Below are 19,089 nucleotides of genomic sequence, written 5' to 3'. Positions count from 1 at the left end.
GAATATCGATCCTCTTCCCACTGGAGACAGTTTATCCTTTACAGTCCAAAGACGTGCGAGTTAGGTTGATTGTCCATGCTAAACTGAGTCTAGTGTCAGGGGGATTAGCAGGGGTAAATGTGTGGGGTTATGGGAGTAGGGCCTAGATGGGATTGTGGTCAGTGCAGATTTGATTTTTTTTCCCCAAGGCAGACGAGCCAATTACTAGGGGGACGTAGGTTTAAGATGCAAGGGGCAAGGTTTAAAGGAGATGTATGAAGCAAGTTTTTTTTTACACAGAGGGTGGTGGGTGTCTGGAACTCACTGCCAGGGGACATAATGGAAACATATAATAATGATTTTTAAGGTGTGCCTTGACAAATACATGAATAGGATGGGAACGGAGGGATATGGTCCCCAGAAGGGTGAGGGTTTTAGTTCAGTCGGGCAGCATGGTGGTGCAGGCTTGGAGGGCAAACTGGAGGGCCTGTTACTGCGCTGTAATTTTCTTAGCTCTTTATTCTCTTTGTTCTTATTTACTCTATCAAAACCCCCTCAGTTTTTATATTGTAATGTATTTTGGACATTTAGACCAATACCCCTGGCAACAATGGGCTTCTAATTAGAATTACCTTCATTTACGGTATCTGGATAAAGTGGAGCAGTTCTACTGAAGGATACCTGGCAGATGACGCTTTGTCAAAGGTGTTTTATGCCACTTCCTTCAAAGTCTGTATGGTCATATGACAGTGGTCACTGCAGTTCAAAAAATAATTAATTATGCAAATATTTTAAAACATCTGAATGTAAAAGTTGCCATGTAAATACATTATTACGGATTATATTCAATTTATTATAGTCAAATGTATTCGTATACAATGAAAAACATTGTTTCTTGCGCGCTACACAGAGAAAGCGTACCATACATAGAGAAGGAAATGAAAGAGTGCAGGATATACTGTTACAGTCATTAGCTAGGTGTAGCGAAAGATCAACTTAATGAGGTAGGTGTGTTCAAAAGTATGATCAGTAAGAAGTCTCTCAACACTAGGTTAAAATCCAACAGATTTATTTGGTAGCACAAGCCACAAGCTTTCGGAGTGCTGAAGGGGCAGCGCTTCAAAAGCTTGTGGCTTGTGCTACCAAATAAACCTGTTGGACTTTAACCTGGTGTTGAGAGACTTCTTACTGTGCTTACCCCAGTCCAATGCCAGCATCTCCACATCAAAGGTCTGATGAGAGCAGGGAAGAAGCTGTTCTTGACCCAGTTGTTATGTGACCTCAGACTTTTGTCTCGTTTTTTCCCTGACAGAAGAAGGTGGAAGAGATTATGTCCAAGGTGCATGGGGCCCTTGATAATTTTGGTGGCTTTTCTGAGGCAGCAGGAAGTGTAGACAGAGTCAATGGTCGGGATCATATATCTGCTACATAAATCGCTAAAGCATGGGGAAGGGGGGTAGCCTGAAGATGTTGAAATGAAAAACAGTTAAAAGAAAAAAAAGACAAAATAGTTTAGAATTATGGATAAAATTATATTAAATTAAAGTTTAACTTAAATCCCTGGCCACTTACTTAGTGGAATTAATATGATGCAAATGAGTTCGAGACAGGCAAATAGAGAACACACCTTGAATCAATGCCATAAAACTACTAAGAAATGAAACAATTGAAAATGATGACTTGCACAATTATCATCAACACTAACAAATTACTTGAAGAAAAATGTAACTATTGTACTTGCATTAACACCAAGTTGATTTTTTTTTTAAAAAATCATAGAAAATAGACTTCAAAGCATTGAAAATGTTGAGGAAATAAATGAGAACGATATCTCAAACTTAAGTTTTTTTTTTGTCCTCTTGCCCTTGACCTGGTACCTTTTTCCTCCCTGCGGGTAGTCCTTGGCCTCCATTCATTTCTTCGCCTTCCTGCAACAGAATAGCTGAAATCAGTAAATCACCATTGGAGAGCCTGCAGCTTGCTGTTCTGTGGCCCAACCTACTAGTGCTCCCATGAGCTTGTGGCACTCTTGTGCCTCACTGTGTATAAATGCTGAAAAGTACTTACTATCAAATTGAATGATACGTTCATTTTTCCAATTTTGTTGGAAATTACAATCAGCAGGGCATTAGCCTTTGGTATAGACTGGCTTCTGTATGTAAAATCTAACAATCTAACATTAATGATTTTTTTCCCCTGTTTCTTATTAGGAGCAAGTCGTTCCTGTTTTCTGCAGTTTATGCTGCATTGATCTTTGCAGGGCAGTATTACATGAGAGAGCGGAAGAAGTTTGAACTTCGGAAACCATTAGTCTTGTGGTCACTGACCCTTGCTTTATTCAGGTGGGTGACTAATATGTCGTAGCAATTTATAATTAAAAGAGAAAGAAATGCAGCACAGATAATTTGTTCCACTGGGCAGCAGGTGATGAAGAGTAGATTCTTCACTTCGCTGAGATGACAAGCTGAGTGGAGCAGGAAAACATGAAGCAGAATTTAGAAAGAGAATCTACCGGGCTAGCTGCAAGAACAGAAGTGGCCAAGTGCTGTTTCTGGGACTTGGATGTTCACTCAATTCTCTTAAACATAGCGGTTGAATGGCCCAAAGAACGACGGCTACATGTGTTGATGACAGGCAGTAAGTCATGGGGCATGGACAGAGTAGATAGTCAGAAGCTTTTTCCCAGGTTGGAAGAGTCAATTACTGGGGAGCATAGGTTTAAGGTGCAAGGGGCAAGGTTTAACAGAGATGTAGGAGGCAAGTTTTTTTTACATGGGGTGGTGGATGACTGGAACTCAGTGCCAGGGGAGGTAGTGGATGCAGATATGATAATGAGTTTTGAGGGGCATCTGGACAAATACATGAATAGGATGGGAATAGAGGGATATGGTCCCTGGATGGGTAGGGGGTTTTAGTTCAGTCAGGCAGCATGGTCGGTGCAGGCTTGGAGGGTCGAATAGGCTGTTCCTGTGCTGTAATTTTCTTTGTTCTTGGTGTTCAGAGGATAACATACTTGGCAAAGATTGTTTACTTGTATCATGAAAGTGGTAGTTTTCTTAATGAAACTTTTCTCTGTCCAGTCCAGTGCAGTGATTCATTAATTTTGAATAAAATGTTGATACAGGTAACAAACAAATTGAATGAGAGTTTTGACATCTAGTTTGTGTTCTCAATTTACTGAGAAATTCACATGATTCGTTGCAAATTAGGTACTAGGAATCAATTAGGTTAACAGAAATGGGGAGTGCATTTGAAGGATTCTGCCTTGAAATTTCTTTGAAACAGCATCTTGGAAAAGCACAGGCTATCAACATGAAGGGCGTCCAAATAGGGCACAGATTTTGTGCCCATAATACTGAATAAGCCTGAGTTCCCAATTTTAGCTGTCTCCCAATAGGGAATTGCCAAGAGAAAGGAAGCCTCTTATCTGCAAGAAGTCAAGTGCTATCCTGGTACTGGCTTGGATGTGCCCAAGTGGCAACCTTGAAGCAATTCAGTAGCCCAAACTCTTGGCTGTGATTGGTGCATTGATTGTAAAAACATAACAGCTGAGGGACAGGAAGGAAAATGTAACAAAGTCCCATCTTCAAAAACAAAATAATATATGTCCCATGACCTACATTGAACATTTTTTTCCCCCTGTACCATTGGTGTTTTTGCAAAAAAGGTTTGATGAATTGGAAAATGTCACATGGAATACAAAAGCAGAGAACATCTGAAAACATGTACAAAGGACAGAAGCTGCATTAAAGCGCTCAAATTGCCCTAACATCATGTGTCAGCAAACTAACCATTTGGCAGTAAAGGAACCCTTTTGGGTTTCAGTTATCAGATGTAAAAACAATTCAGTATGTCATTTGAATTGATCACTAGATTATTGGTAAGGAAACAATCTCAAATGCTCTTTTCCTCACCTCAGTTCCTGGGAAAGCTATGAATGACCAGAAACTAATTTATCACAAAGTTGGTTTCGCATTCTGACTGGTCAGTCATCGCCCACTACAACTTCCCTGTACATCTCCTCCCACTCCAGGTTGACACACATTATAAAACTTGTAAGCTTATCAAAACCTTCATTGAGTCACCAATAATCCAAGCTGGAGAGTCAAATGGAATTAGTAACATTTAGAAGTAACTTGAGAGCATAATGTACAAAGAATCTGATAATGGCCATGCTGCATCTCATTGTGTAAGAGGTAGGTTGCAGCACATGAGTTTAATATTTATCAGAATTCCTGTACAGATCTTCAGATTCTGCTAAGGAAAACAGCTCCACAAATTGAATTTCTGGAGGTTGTTCAAAGCATCAACAAACATAGCTAGCCATCTGTATCCACATTTTTAAGTTTACTTATTCCCTTGGCAAATGCTGGATTTTAATATGAAATACTGAGAGGGAGCAGTTTCAACTGCACTGATTTATTTGCAAACTGCAACTAATGCTTTAAATAGAAGAAAGGAACAGCATTTGTTGTTGAAACATTAACCTTCTCTCACCTTGAGGAACAAAAGCAAAGCTTGGTGATTTTGCAGGCACTTCACTGTTTCGAATGCTTCAAACATTGCGCTTTGGATTAACTAGTAAGAAAATGCTAATGTTGACCCACGTTCAACCACCAGCTCTTTAAAAATGTAATTATGTTTTGACAATTGATTTGTAAGATTAACTCGATGTAAACCGTTGATCACATGAAATCAGCATGTGCAAGTGTTAGGTCTGAATGGCCATAACGGATCCTCAATGACAAAATTTGATTTAATTGTCAGTCAAAATTATTTGCTGACATCTCATTTTGTGTAGAAAGAAATTTGTAAATGTGGTGCCTGTTAATGAAATGCACTGGAATAATTGAACTTGACTGGATTTGGATAGGATGTATTGACTCCACAGCTTTTTTTGGGTGGCTGCCGTAATCCTAAATGTAGCATAAAAATCCCAGTAGCAAGCCCTCTGTCCCACTGCTACTCCAAACATGCTGAAGGCAATGGAATATTTTTAAGTCAGTTCTTGTGTAATGCAAGGTGACATAATGCCCTGAGTGCATTGCGCGTCGTGAGAGGCATCATTGCTTCTTATCTGTATTTTGACAGGAGTCCGACTCAGATTAAATAAGTGTCAATTTTGTGCATCACCTAGATAAAGCATGATGAGTCACATTCTACCTAGATCAGGTGGAACAGCGACAACATAGGCTTTCTCTCCTTCGAATAAGGATGTTCCTCCTTTACTTTGCTATCCATTGCAGTGTGTACTGGATGTTCCTTTTCCTGCTTTCCTACAATAGATCTATTTAACAATTCCAGGCTATCTGATACTAAGGCTTTTGGGTATCTGCTGCTTTTCAGTGATGAGGAAACCTAGGGGAGATACTTCATGATCAAATTTAACCCCTTCAACCCCTTTAGATATGTCTAAAAAAGAAAGATGAGGATATTTGTTTTGATTACCCTTGTTCAAATTTTGCATTTACTTCTTTGGCTGTTCCATTGACATCAAATTACTGAGAGGCTTTAGCTCACACTTGCTTCCCTCAAGGATTCTTTATGCGCCTGAACTCCCAACCACCATCCCATTTGTGTTAAATTGCACTTTAGCAAGCGCCTGATATACAAAACCAGAGCCCACTCTGCAATATCCAGTGGGAACAGTTTGTGCAAACTAAAAGCTTGCAATGTTCCATTCCTCTTATGTTAATGCTGGCTTTGTAAAATATTACCTTATTTCCCCCTCTCAATGGCAATTTCTGAATCATTCTCAGTTAGGTGGCTCTGGATTTTCACTGCATTCAATTTAAATACCTACTGCAAACTCATGGTTCCATCAGATATTAGGGGAAGTGAAATCCATATTTTATGGCAACTGCTTGCATTAAAAAAAACTTCACAGGAGAAAAATCAGCCATTTTGAAATCTCTATTTATTTATTACTTCCATGCATTTGACATTTTGATGCTCTTCTATAACTCTCCATAATGACATCTTTCACATTCTGAACACAAGCGTGGAGACCATAATAAGATAAAGAGCTAGGGCTGGGATTTATTAGTATTGTGCAATTCAGAGATATTTAATCTTCTATAAGGGCTGATGACAGTGCAGGTCAAAATAATTCTTCTTCTAATTTGATGTACGTAAAATCATAAAATCCTTATGGTGCAGAAGGAGGCCATTTAGTCCATCAAGTCTGCACTGACTCTCCATCAGAGCACCTTGCCCAGGCCCTATTCCTTTAACTCCACACATTTACTCCACTAATCCCCCTAACCTACACATCTTGGGACATTAATTTAGCATAGCCAATCCACCTAATCTGCACATCTTTGAACTATGGGAGGAAACCCACTCGGGCACGGGGAGAATGTCTATTTGCAGTCTGCACAATCACCCAAGGCTGGAATCGAACACAGGAGTTCCTGGCACTGAGACAGCAGTGCTAACCACTGTGCCACCGTGCTGTCCCTAATTGTTGTGTGAAAGCAGAGAAGAAATAATTCCAAAATGATAGACATTCAAAGCAGTCATTTGTTTTCAGTTGGTAACATCAGGCAGAGAAATGCTGGAAGCAGCCCAGGACACACACAGACATGAGTTAAGAATACCTTATATAATTACAGCTGTACCTTTGAACGTAGCCTGATCAATTTGTGCGCAGACTCTGCGGCATGTCACAATACTGGATTAGTGGCGATATGATTAGTCTACAAAGGACAGAGACAACGTGTACAGTTTTGCACTGTCATTAATGGGGGGCCAGATTAAGTGTGCTGTTTGGTCTGTGCTACTAAATAAAATAAACATAATGAAACTAGACATTAAAACTACTCATTTTCATAAAGTTAAGCTAGCACATAGCTGCCTAAATAATACCGAAGTAAGTCATGTGATAAAGCTGTACAAAGGCTGAGCACAGCAGATGACATAGCAACCTTATTTGTTGGTGTGACAATTTTTTTTGCAGACCTAGATTTCCTTCGCATGAATGTCTGCAAGTCTCTGTTTGACCTTTTCTCTGTTGACTGCCTGGAACAGTGACAACTTCCGCAGCAATTGCCTTCACAACCAGCATTTTGAATGTTGCTCACATATTCCAGCAAACACCATGGCGTTTCAGTCTAGCAGCACACACATACAAAGTGTGACTTTGGTGTTGTTTTTACTGTGTGAAAGGAGTTTAATTGAGTGATAACCAAGTCATCTGTTGGTCAATCTGAAGCTTTAATTTTAACATGCCCGATTTAAGTTGATCTCTACTACCCTTAATAAACTATTGCCCTGGAATAGCATATTGTGGTTTAGAAAATCTGTCTAAAAGTGTTTTTATGAACATAGAATTTTTGTGAATTTGCGTGAAAACTGGAGTAAATTATGCTGATTTTTTTCAGTGAGAGTTTCAAAAAGAATCTCCCAGACTCTGTGCTAGCATGAGTCATGCTAAAGATCAGGGGGTGGGGCACTGCGTGCACTGATCTGTCAACGCTGAGATTGGCACTTGCACAGTGGCCCCATGCTGCCAGCCTCCTGAATGCTGGCCAGCTCCATTGTTGGAGCTACGAGATCCCTAAGAGACCCACAACACTGGCTGTCCAACCCACCACAGCCCACCATGCATGTCTAAGCCAGCCTTGACCCCCTCCCCAACACAGCCCCGATCTCCTGCATCCTACCACCGCCCCCCCCCCCCCGCCCAACCCTGTTGGCCAGCCCTGATTTGCTGGACTCCTTCCCTCTGTCACTCAGTCTAAATGCAAAGTGGCAGCAGAACCCACCACCCCCACAAATTACCCCACCCCCCATTAGGCCCTGCCCCCATTGCATTGCCTGATGGGCAATACCAAGGTGCCCCCTGGGCATTAGCACTTTGCCACAAAGAGATTTCAGTCCCAGGCCCGCTAATTCTATTTAAACTCACATTTGAATAATGTGTGGTCCCTACTGATTTCTGGTGCGGAACTGATGCCACCAGAAATCCAGTGCTGGAAGATGCTATCGGAGTGGGGGACACAGCGGGGATCCCAAGCATCGGGCACCGCTTCAACCTCCCGGCCTGCTACACTAATGTTTTAACGTAGCAAGATGGGAGAATTGCCCTCAGGATGTCCAAAAGCGATTTAGAGCCAATGCAGTACTTTTGAAGAGATAGCCACTGGCTTGAACTCGTTAGAGTTTAGGAGAATGAGGGGAGATCTCATTGAGACGTATAAGATGATGAATGGGATGGATAGGATAGAGGTGGAGAGACTCTTCCTGCTCACAAAGGACAGTAGGACTAGGGGGCACAGCCTCAAGATAAAAGGGGGGCGGTTTAGAATGGAGTTGAGGAGGAACTTCTTCACTCAAAGGGTGGTGAATCTCTGGAATTCTCTGCCCGTTGAAGTGGTGGAGGCTGCCTCGCTAAATATTTTTAAGACGCAGGTTGATGGGTTTTTGATAAGAGAGGGGATTAAGGGTTATGGGGAGAAAGCGGGAAAGTGGAACTGAGCCACGACAGATCAGCCATGATCTTATTGAATGGCGGGGTAGGCTCGAAGGGCTGGATGGCCTACTCCTGCTCCTATTTCTTATGTTCTTATGTTCTTATGTAATGTAGGAAATGTGACTCTTAATTTGTGCACAGCAAACTCCCAGAAACGGCAATGTGACAAAGGTCAGATAATCCATTTTTATAATGTTGATTGAAGGGTAAATATTGGCCAGCATAACTCCCTTCTACAAAATAGGGCCATGGGATCTTTTTGATTTGATTTATGATTATCACATGTATTAGTATACAGTGAAAAGTATTTTCATGCATGCTGTACAGACAAAGCATGGAGAACGAAAGGAAACAGTGCAGAATGTAGTGTTATAATCATAGCTAGGGTGTAGAGAAAGATCAATTTAGTGCAAGGTAGGTCCATTCAAAAGTCTGATGGCAGCAGGGAAGAAGCTGTTCTTGAGTCGGTTGGCATGTGACCTCAGACTTTTTGTATCTTTTTCCCAACGGAAGAGAGAATGTCCGGGACGCATGGGGTTCTTAATTATGCTAATTACTGTACCAAGGCAGCGGGAAGTGTAGACAGAGTCAATCGATGGGAGGCTGGTTTGCGTGATGGATTGGGCTTCATTCATGATCTTTTGTAGTTTCTTGCGGTCTTGGATAGAACAGGAGCCGTACCAAGCTGTGGTACAACCAGAAAGAATGCTTTCTATGGTGCATCAGTAAAGGTGGAGGGGGTCATAGGAGACATGCTAAATTTCCTTTAATCTTCTGAGAAAGTAGAGGCATTGGTGGGGGATCTTTTATGCCTATTTGAGAAGACAGGTGGGGTCCCAGTTTAGCATCTCATCCAAAAGACAGCACCTTCAACAGTGCAATACAACCTCCCAACAGAGTGCAGTGTCAGCCTTGATTTTAGTGATCAAGCCCTGGAGTGGGACTTGAATCCAATGTTGTGACTCTGAGGCGAGCGTGTTGGCGCTCATTATCATAATCTGCATCGAAAGTTTAAATTGAGCTCCTGAATTGGAATCTTGTTTGGCTACCTGATAACCACAGTTTCTGTTGAAATATGGGTATTTATTCTCTTCTCAAGGTAGTCAATATATCCTAAAAGGAGGACACAGTTTTACTTATGTCTGTGAAGTGTCTTGGAGTGGGATTTCCTCCTTTTTAAAGATGCAAGTGATTGTTACTCATAAAAAAAAGCAAATGCATTTACACACAGCAAAATCACCCAAGTATTTTGACAGCTGGTACTGTATTTGAAAACATCAAGTCATCTAAACAGGAATGAGTTACTCAAGTTTTAGAAATAGTTTGATTCACTACCAAATTCTATGTGCAAGTAATCTAACAGTAAATTTAATATCTACATAACATACTCAAGATAAACCAGTGAAAATCAGAGTAGGTCCAATTTAAAATAAAACTTCACGATATGCTAAAAGAAGCTCATGATCCTAATTTCTGAAATATATCAACTCCTTATCTCAGCAAAGAATAGGAGAACTGAAAAATCTGTCCCTTTGTCACCTTCCTGTTTTAAATTAAAATCCTACAGGTCTAATGTACATCTGTTAATAATTGTACAAACTTTTTTTATTCATTCGTGGGATATGGATGTTGCTGGCTGGCCAACATTTATTGCCCATCCTTAGTTGCCTTTGATCCGAGTGGATTGCTGCGCCATTTCAGAGGGCAGTTGAGAGTTAACCACATTGCTGTGGCTCTGGTGTCACAAGTAGGCCAGACCAGGTAAGGATGGCAGATTTCCTTCCTAAAGGGCATTAGTGAACCTGATAGGTTTTTCTGACAATCAACAATGGTTTCACGGTCATCACTAGTTCTTAATTCCAGATTTTTTTATTGAATTCAAATTCCATCATCAGCTGTGGCGGGATCTGGACCCAGGTCCCAGAACATTAGCTGACTTTCTGGATTAATAGTCTAATGATAATACCACTAGGCTTTCCTTGAAACTTGCCTGCATCATTAAAAAGGTGTACATTGCTGTGAGTTGTTTTTCAGGTAATTTGAGAAAAAGATGAGATAATATGCTGTATAAGATCAACTATGTTACCAGTCAGTTAACTTGCACAATAACTGTTGTAATTATACTGTATAAAGTTATATCGTAACTATACAATAATTGGGATATGTGGTGCTATGAAAATAATAGTGATTTTTTTCCTTTCCCACAGTATACTTGGTGCTTTCAGAACAGGGTGGTACATGTGGCATGTACTGTATACCAGTGGCTTCAAACAATCCGTGTGTGACCAGAGCTTCTACAATGGACCTGTGAGCAAATTCTGGGCATATGCATTTGTCTTGAGCAAAGCTCCAGAACTAGGTGAGGAAAGAAAAGTATCACAATTGTGACCACGTTAGTGCCACCACATTTATTGTGATGTTGCGTGTTTCTTGTCCAAATTGTTTTCCCAGTTTTGAGGAACACCAGTCACAAACCTCCATCCTCCACTCTCCTCAAGGTACAATGAGTAAACTGTAAACAATTAGATTCCTTTGGGGTCAAGTTGTAGCCAAGTATTCTACATCTCTTCTGTCCCTCCTCCTTCCAAAATAGCTTGACTTAAAAAGAATATATTTTCCAACAGTCAAATATCTCTTCAGCATTGTGTCCGCCTAAATTATTGCTCTGTCCTTTAGCACTTTAAGGCATATTTGTTTTTTTTTCCTCAAATATAAACATGTAGCTCTTAAAAATTAATATTCATAACTGCCATGGCTTAGTTGGTAGCACTCTGCTCACAGCCTGGCTGTGAGGTGAAAGTAGATTTTGTACTTAACTGGTCATGCATTTTGTTAAGATTTGCTGAAATATCTGATATCCTCTATTACAGGTGACACTATATTCATCGTTTTACGGAAACAGAAGCTGATATTCTTGCACTGGTATCATCACATCACAGTGTTGCTGTACTCTTGGTATTCCTACAAAGATATGGTAGCTGGTGGTGGTTGGTTCATGACAATGAATTATGGCGTCCACGCCTTTATGTACTCATACTATACGCTTCGCGCTGCGGGCTTTCATGTGCCACGTAGGTTTGCCATGTTTATTACCCTCACTCAGATCATGCAGATGATCATGGGCATGGTGGTGAATGTGTTGATTTATATGTGGATGCACGAGGGTCATTGCCCTTCCTTCTTTGCAAATATCATCTTGTCTTCCATTATGTACTTTAGCTACTTCCTTCTCTTTTGTTGTTTCTTCTACGAAACCTACTTAAATAGGAAGAAAGGTTTAAAGGCAGATTAACCTCAGGGTGACGAACAATTAAATGAATAGTGTCAGTCAGTGGTTAATGCACAAACATGGATGGTGTTGTGGTTTTGTCAAAACAGTATGGAGTTATTCAGTATTAACTGTGGAATGCTGTAGATTTTTATAGGATCACACTCTCCATGTTCACATTCCCTACTGCTCTCTCCATTAGAGCCTGTTAACTGGTACCATCTCCAGGATCAACAGGGATGGTGTCAGTGCTGGCAGATCCCAGAATGTTTAAATCCTGAATCTTATCCTTTCCCTGTTCTGTACAAACTGCACAATTTGAACCACAAAAAAAAAAGTGCAGAAGCAATAAGTGGAGTTGTGTGGGACTATTTTCAACAGCATGCAGAGGAGTTTAGCTATGGCCTTAAGAGTGTTTGATTTGGAGATTATAAACGAATGATTGGAAGAAGCCATATTTAGACTTGTTTCACAAGCCGAGTTGAGCTTCTGATTGCATTATTTGAGACCAAAATACTAGGGAAAGGGACAGGGACGAGTGGAAATATGAAGAATTTAAGACAAATTCAGGAATAATTTATTGTTCAGGATTTTACAGACTTCCAGTTTCACTGCAGTCCAGCTTGTGCACTAACCGTTGTATCGTGTGTGAGCATTCTGAAGACACTAACCTTTCCCCACAATGAAATTTCATTGTCATTTTTCCCTGTACTTACGGTAGACCCTTCTCGTATGAGGCAGTTTGGATGCAGGATTTAGCACCCTTCAGTGTTGGTCCTGCTGACTGGGAATATCTTCAAGAGATACTGGATTTAGTCCTTCAAAGAAAGTATGTCATTGTACCAGAATCTAGGTAATCAATTACACAAGACTTAGAGGGCTTTTCTTCTATTTATACACACAACAGATGCAAGGTAGATCTTTCTTGGCAGATTTGTTGTTGACTCTAGATAAGTGAATAGTTGGGTTATTCATAGATTTCCAATATGCCAAACCCTATTATATAAGGCTGCCAGCCCAACCATAAAAACCTTTTTAAAATAATAGCTTTTATCTTGGAATGGGGGAGGGACAGGAAGCACTTCAGAGTTTGCTTATTTTTAATAGTTAAACTTACTAAATATTTAATAAATCATTGTTGGCAACATTATACTTTAATACACAAATCCATAGCACATTTCTTTGCCTGCTTTTTAGTGGAGAGTCAACCAAATTGAAATAAATAGGCCAGAGTCAATTAAAATAGCAGACAAAGGAACATACCAAGCATTTATCCACTAATATCACCAAACATAATATGTAGACCGTAGTTATTGGATAGGTAACATGCTGATTTAAAACACGGAAATGATCCCGTATAAAATTGACATCTTTTGACACTCCAAAGTCATTCCAGTGCAACGATCTTAATGTCACTCACTTGAGTCTTGCCCATCCAGCACAAATCGTCACCTTTTAGAAAAAAATTAATCATGTAGGTGGCTTCATTTACAAAAATGCACCCTCATTATAAATGTCTCAGTCCTTATGAAGCTTGGCCTCCTGACATATTTTGACACTCGCAGGACAGGTATTACTGTGCAGGACTCATTGGTACAACATTCTCAGTAATCCAGGCACAATGCTCAGCTCCTGATAACTTTTATGTTAAGGACGGAGTATATAACTTCGTGACAATTCAACCTGACAAGGTATAAAAGATCATTCATTATCTTTACTTTCATTTCTGTTCACCATAACTTATTAACAGTGAGCTTGGGGAGAACTTGCAGGATTGTTAAATGTCCACCAGTGCGAGGTGCTGAAGCAAAACTTAAATTGAGCTAAGAATCTCTGACTGCTATGTTCCTGCAACTGGAAGTTCAGCCAAGTATGGAGGAAACTCAATTGCAGGTGTTATCTAAGGTTGGGAGTTGAAAGCTGGTTTTCCAGTCTGCAAAGCAGTGCAGTCCATTGCTCATTGTGCCAAGCTAATTTTCCCATGCCAAAGAAGTGTACGAGTCCTGATTCAGGCAAAAGATGGGCTTAGCTGCACATCAGCATTTTGACAAAACAGATTTTGTTCAAACCATTGAAAATGTTCCCTATGAGAAACATACACAAAAAAAATCTTTTGGGGGTTGTGGGGAGTGGGGGGCGGGGGGAGGTGGGGGGCAGGGCTGCATCTGTCCTTTGTACTCTCCACAGAATGAGGAACCCTCCAAGCGACAACAGATTTCATGGGTTACTTTTAAGAAACCCACAAATACACAAGTTGCCCACTATCTGCAGCTTTTTTTGTAGCTGTTGCTGTTAATTCTACAACAGCCATGGTTTAATTATTCAAGAAATAACCTCTTGTACAATTTTGAGATTAGCTACAGTTTGTTTGTTTTGGTGGTTATCCAGTGTCGAGTCCTTTTGGAGTAAAAAGTGTACCAAGTTAGATTGTTATAAATTGATTTTATTGGCAGATGAATAATTAAGAATTGTTTTTTGTTAAGGAAAAAGGGAGCAATGAGTTCAAACGTATTTCAAAAAGCAAGGGTGAAAAGATGGTGTTTATTTGCGTCACAGCATTGAGGAAAGAGCACTTCCTGCACCTGAACAGATGCCAGGTCCATGCCAATGTGTGATGGACAGTAATATTCCAGGGAAACTCTACAACTAAGTTAACCTGAATAATCAGAGTTTCCCAGTGCAGGCACAGGACTGGCTCAATGCTGCCTTAAGAACTGGCAATTGACAGACAGTTGGAAACATAAGACAGTTTCATTTACCTTTAGTCGTTTATTGATGGTCCCACACTGTTTTTCCTGCTCTCCTGGCCATTCTCCTTCCTTCCCCTGCCATTTCCTTCACTGCAGCCTTGGAGGGCCAAAGGGCCTGCTCCTGTGCTGTAATTTTCTTTGTTCCCCTGAGATTCCCTTCACTTCAGCTGCTTCCCTCACCGTGCTCCTCACACCTCACCATTCCCTCCTGCTCCCCACATGACCGCTTTCCACCAGCTTGCTTCTGTAATGTAGCATGGAGAGGAAAGCAAGGAGAACAACAAAGGAAACCGAGAGAGTGACACCTGAGGTTTCAGGGTGCATAATGACAGCGTAAGCAGTTAGAAAAACCATACATGGTGCCGAGGGCTGGATTGGGAGCTGATCTCCATTTCAGTTTTCTGTTTGTTGGCAGCAGGAGTTACTGTGGGGTAAATATGCATGTTGTAGAAGTCTGTAAAGAGCTGTAATACAATAAAAAGCCATGTTAATAGGTCAGGCGGAAACATCATTATTGGTCAGAAGGTAGTGAGAGATTGACAAATGTATGAACACGGGATCTGTACAGAACAATTTATCATTGTACATAAAAGTTGCAAATATTTACATCTAGGTTTATGAAAATAGACGGTGTAATTGCACTTATGGTGCAAGGAACCTATCCCTTTGAATATTCCTGAAAGCTGCTTTCCCATAGGACAACAGTATGGGTCGAATAGACTTGACCAAAAGCAAATGTGCATTTAATATTTAACGCTAGTTTTGGGTTAATTTTTATTGTATTTTTTCTTTATGTTGAATTTGTTGGAAGACATTTTAAAAAATTATTTATTTTTATACAAAAAAAGGCAAAAATCCAAAAAAGAGTATTTTGCTTTGGTACCCAGAGCTTGTTAATTTTGACTTGCAATTTTTTTTACGCAAGGGCAGCTAGAGCATTTAGCTGGAACAAAGTAACTCGTTAAAAAGGTTTCCAAAGGGCTGAGCTTTTAACAACAATTAACAGATCTTTCTAATCTGAAGAAATGATTTTCTGCAAAAGATCTATGTATTGTAAGAGCTACATAGTGAAAGTGACTTGAAAAAACAGAATGTGTCTGACCCAGCTGCTAGGTGAGTGCAACTCCCTTTTCAATGCAATTGTTTTAACTTTGCAACCCAGGACTTTACAGCTGTCAAAGAAGGCAAATGAGAGGGGACTTTAAAGTGGTGTATGTGGTAATAGATGGAATTGGTATTTTAATCTGTCGCATTGTTTAAGGTTCAGCGACAAAGAAAAGCAACATGCCAATGAAAGGCAGATTCAGGAGCAAAGTCTCAGAGCCCAGCCTTCATGCCAAGAGTGATTCACACCTAGATTAACTTTTCAAATAGGGTAGTTTGGAACCATTCAAGAAATAGTTTGATTCTGTGAACGGGAGAAATTATAGTTCTTTTAAGACATTGAATGATATAGGTCAAATGATCGCCCTCATCTGTACATATCTTTGTAATGTTTTATTCTATGTATTTTCTATGAACTTTAAGCTATTGCAGAACATGGAAATGAATTTGATTACTTCATTGGTGCTTGAATAAGTCCTGAAAACTCAAAATTGATTATTAGCCTAACCAAAATGGAGGTGTAATATTCTTCCATCCCCATTAAAGTCCACCACAACCTCACTAAAGTGTAACAATTCATGGCAACTTAAAAAAAGTTATAGATTGAAATGACTGAGGCTATTAGTGTCTAAACACAATATGATCATGTGAAATTGCTTTGTCATTTTAATTGAAGCTATTTTAAACTGCTACTTGAAAATTCCATGAACGAATTTTGTATGGCTGTATTAAACATCCATGCACAGGGCAATTTCAAGGCCAGTATTCTGAGACAACTGTTAGTGCTTGTATGTACTACTATTTAACCCCAACTGCAAAGACTTGGCATTGACTTGGGGCGGGGGGTGGTGGGATCACATCAACAGATAAACATTTGTTGCCGATTGCAGTGTAGTCAGCTGCATATAGTTGTAAAATAACAGAATAAATAGACACACGACGTGTAACCGTTCACTAATTGTAGTTAACAATGTAACATAACAATTCGGCTAGTTAGCACATATAGAGTTAGGCAGAAAGGAGCCATTTGCACTGCAGCTGTAAGCTGGCACAAGTTTCAGCAAGACAGCAAGTACCACATTCACACTGTCTGGGTTCTATGTGACTTGGACTTCTGCCCAGGAGAGACTACTTTACCTATGTCGGTCACATGCATGCACAAAACACCTCTCTTCACAGTCACATTTCAAATGTTTAGACTGTGTGGGAAGAAGTAGCCGCACTGTTTAAATGTTTACATTAAGTGCAGCCACAAAGCATGCAAAAGATCCAAGAGACAAAAGCTCCTAATCAGACATGTTTTAAACCCAGCTTGATGCCACAGTGAATTTGCATTCCCTGCAGTGTCAGACTGAAACTGAACCTTTCCAGCAGTCTCCCAACACTTCTCCCGAGAATCAGCTGAGGCCTGACTCAATTTACATTGAAGATTATACAGTGTAAATTTAAATGCACCTTGAGGGACTTGGTGAATGCTGAGAGTAATTGAGCCAAAAAGGAAAAGGAGACTTTCCATAGACATACGAGGGTTGCCATGAAATGCAACCTGCTACTCATCACCAGGAAGTCTGTATTTCCACAGCCTGTCTACAATCATCTCCTGCCAAATTGCATGTTTTGTTTAAATCTATGAAACTTGTGAATTTTCATTACTTGAATGCGTTTATGCAGAACTGTGTTGTTTCTGATATTTTATTTCATGGATTGTGGGCTTTTGGCCAATTTAGACTTTATACTTGAGTTTTATACCTTCCTTTGGAATAGAAAAGCCATAAAATTTTGCAGTTTTACACAAGCTTATTTTAATAGTTTTGGATGTTCATGAAGCAGCTCCATTGGTATCAAAAAGTTAACAAATTAACAGATGTCTTTAAGATGATGGAAGGGTTTGACAGGATAGACGTGGAGAAGTTGTTTCCATTTGCAGGTGGACATCAGAACTAGGGGCATAAATATAAGATAGCCACTAATAAATCCAACAGACAATAATGGTCACTGGAGTGGTCGAAATATGGAACTTGCTACTACAAGAAATGGTTGCGGTTACAAGCATAAATGATTTAAGGATACCTAAATAAATATCTGAAGTAGACAGCAAAAGTTGATAGCGTTAAACGAAGCAGAGTGGGTGAAGGCTTGTGTGAAGCATAAAGCACTGGCTTGGAGTTGTTGGGCTGAATGGCCTGTTCCTGTATTGTGAATACTACAAAGAACAAAGAAAATTACAGCACAGGAACTGGCCCATGCACCCTCTGTAATACCATACCTATTCAGACAGTGTGAGGCCGTGGCAGCTGAATTGTTTGTAAGATATTAATCTCCACCATTATCTGTAACAGGATATGAGAAATGCACAGAGATAAATGTATGTTGCACAGGTACCTGGCCCCAGTCTATGTACCCTTGAGCCAATGATCAAGAATGGATTAAAGTTTTTCTGTGACCGGCTTTTTGTAGCAGGGTAAATGAACTTTAAAACTTTTAAAGTTAAGCAACAGGAGAACAGGAAGCCATATCTTCCAGAATTTCAATAAAAACAACTTTTAAAAAGGCAGCATTACTGTTTAACGTCCTTAATTTGCAAAGGTAAAAACAGCAGAATTTTACATAACACAACTTGCATGTTGGTGCATAAATAAGAACTCCTATAGGGATATTTTCATCAACTGAAATGTGGTACTTCATTCTTCCTGATCTGCATTCTCTTAACGATAGCAAAACATTGTATCAGTTAAATGTCATATTACAAAGTCAAAATAACAGCTCCCCAAAAAGCTAGTTCTCCTTTAAATATGGATATTGAAAAGATCTTAGAGCCTTTTAGTTTCCTTTCAACAAGTCTACAAGCTCATATTTAACAAAAATCAGTTATAGTGAAAATTAGTTGGGTTATGGTTTTTCTAAAACAAATTTCAAAACTATACAAGAAAATTGATCAAGAATAATTTTGTTTACCATGTTTCTATGACCAGTTCATATTACATTTTGTCTTACTCCATTCTTCTCAATATATATTGAATTGGTTTGAATATTGCTGAAAAAAGAGATTTATCAAATCTTTTATCTTGCACTTCACTTTGCAAGAATGCCAAAAATAAACAGAAAATGACGATTTATACTGTATGAGAAGATGGTGCTGATTTGTTAGCAATTGGACTCTGGTAGAGGTCTTGTCATGGAGAATGCACCAGTGACAGCCATTCACTGACTCATTCTTCAGGGCAATTCCTTGACCGATCAAGGTCAAGTTGTCTGTTTAAATATCAAAAATGATTTAAATATCAAATAATACTTGGCAGTTAACTGTCAGTCACCATCAACTGGTGCATTCTCCATGGCAATCTCTCCATCAATCTGAGTTTACTTGCCAACCGATCAGCACTCTTATATAACTTGTTTTTTTCCCCCTTTTAGTATTCTTGCAAAGTGTCCTGATGAGTGAAAGATGAAAAGCTTCGATGTCTTTTTTCCACAATACTCAGTATGTATTTGTGTCTCCTAGTAGAGCTGCTGTT

The 19,089-nt window shown here is 39.7% G+C and overlaps 1 protein-coding gene across 1 annotated transcript in view; it reads left to right on the top strand.

Moving 5' to 3' along the window:
• LOC145360382 (very long chain fatty acid elongase 6-like) overlaps positions 1 to 13,831 on the top strand; it is a 76,838-nt gene extending 63,007 nt beyond the window's left edge. The window contains exons 2-4 of the mRNA XM_080215575.1: positions 2,190 to 2,321; positions 10,660 to 10,811; positions 11,323 to 13,831. Of these exons, the coding sequence (XP_080071701.1) occupies positions 2,190 to 2,321; positions 10,660 to 10,811; positions 11,323 to 11,744 (706 nt within the window). The 3' untranslated portion in view covers positions 11,745 to 13,831. The remainder of the gene's footprint in view (positions 1 to 2,189; positions 2,322 to 10,659; positions 10,812 to 11,322) is intronic.
• Positions 13,832 to 19,089: the final 5,258 nt, after the last annotated feature.

This window comes from Carcharhinus amblyrhynchos, chromosome 31 (assembly GCF_965287045.1).
Source record: "Carcharhinus amblyrhynchos chromosome 31, sCarAmb.v2.hapA, whole genome shotgun sequence".
Taxonomy (NCBI): domain Eukaryota; kingdom Metazoa; phylum Chordata; class Chondrichthyes; order Carcharhiniformes; family Carcharhinidae; genus Carcharhinus; species Carcharhinus amblyrhynchos.
Note: the sequence above shows the minus strand (reverse complement) of the source record. Positions and strands in the feature narration are given on the sequence as shown.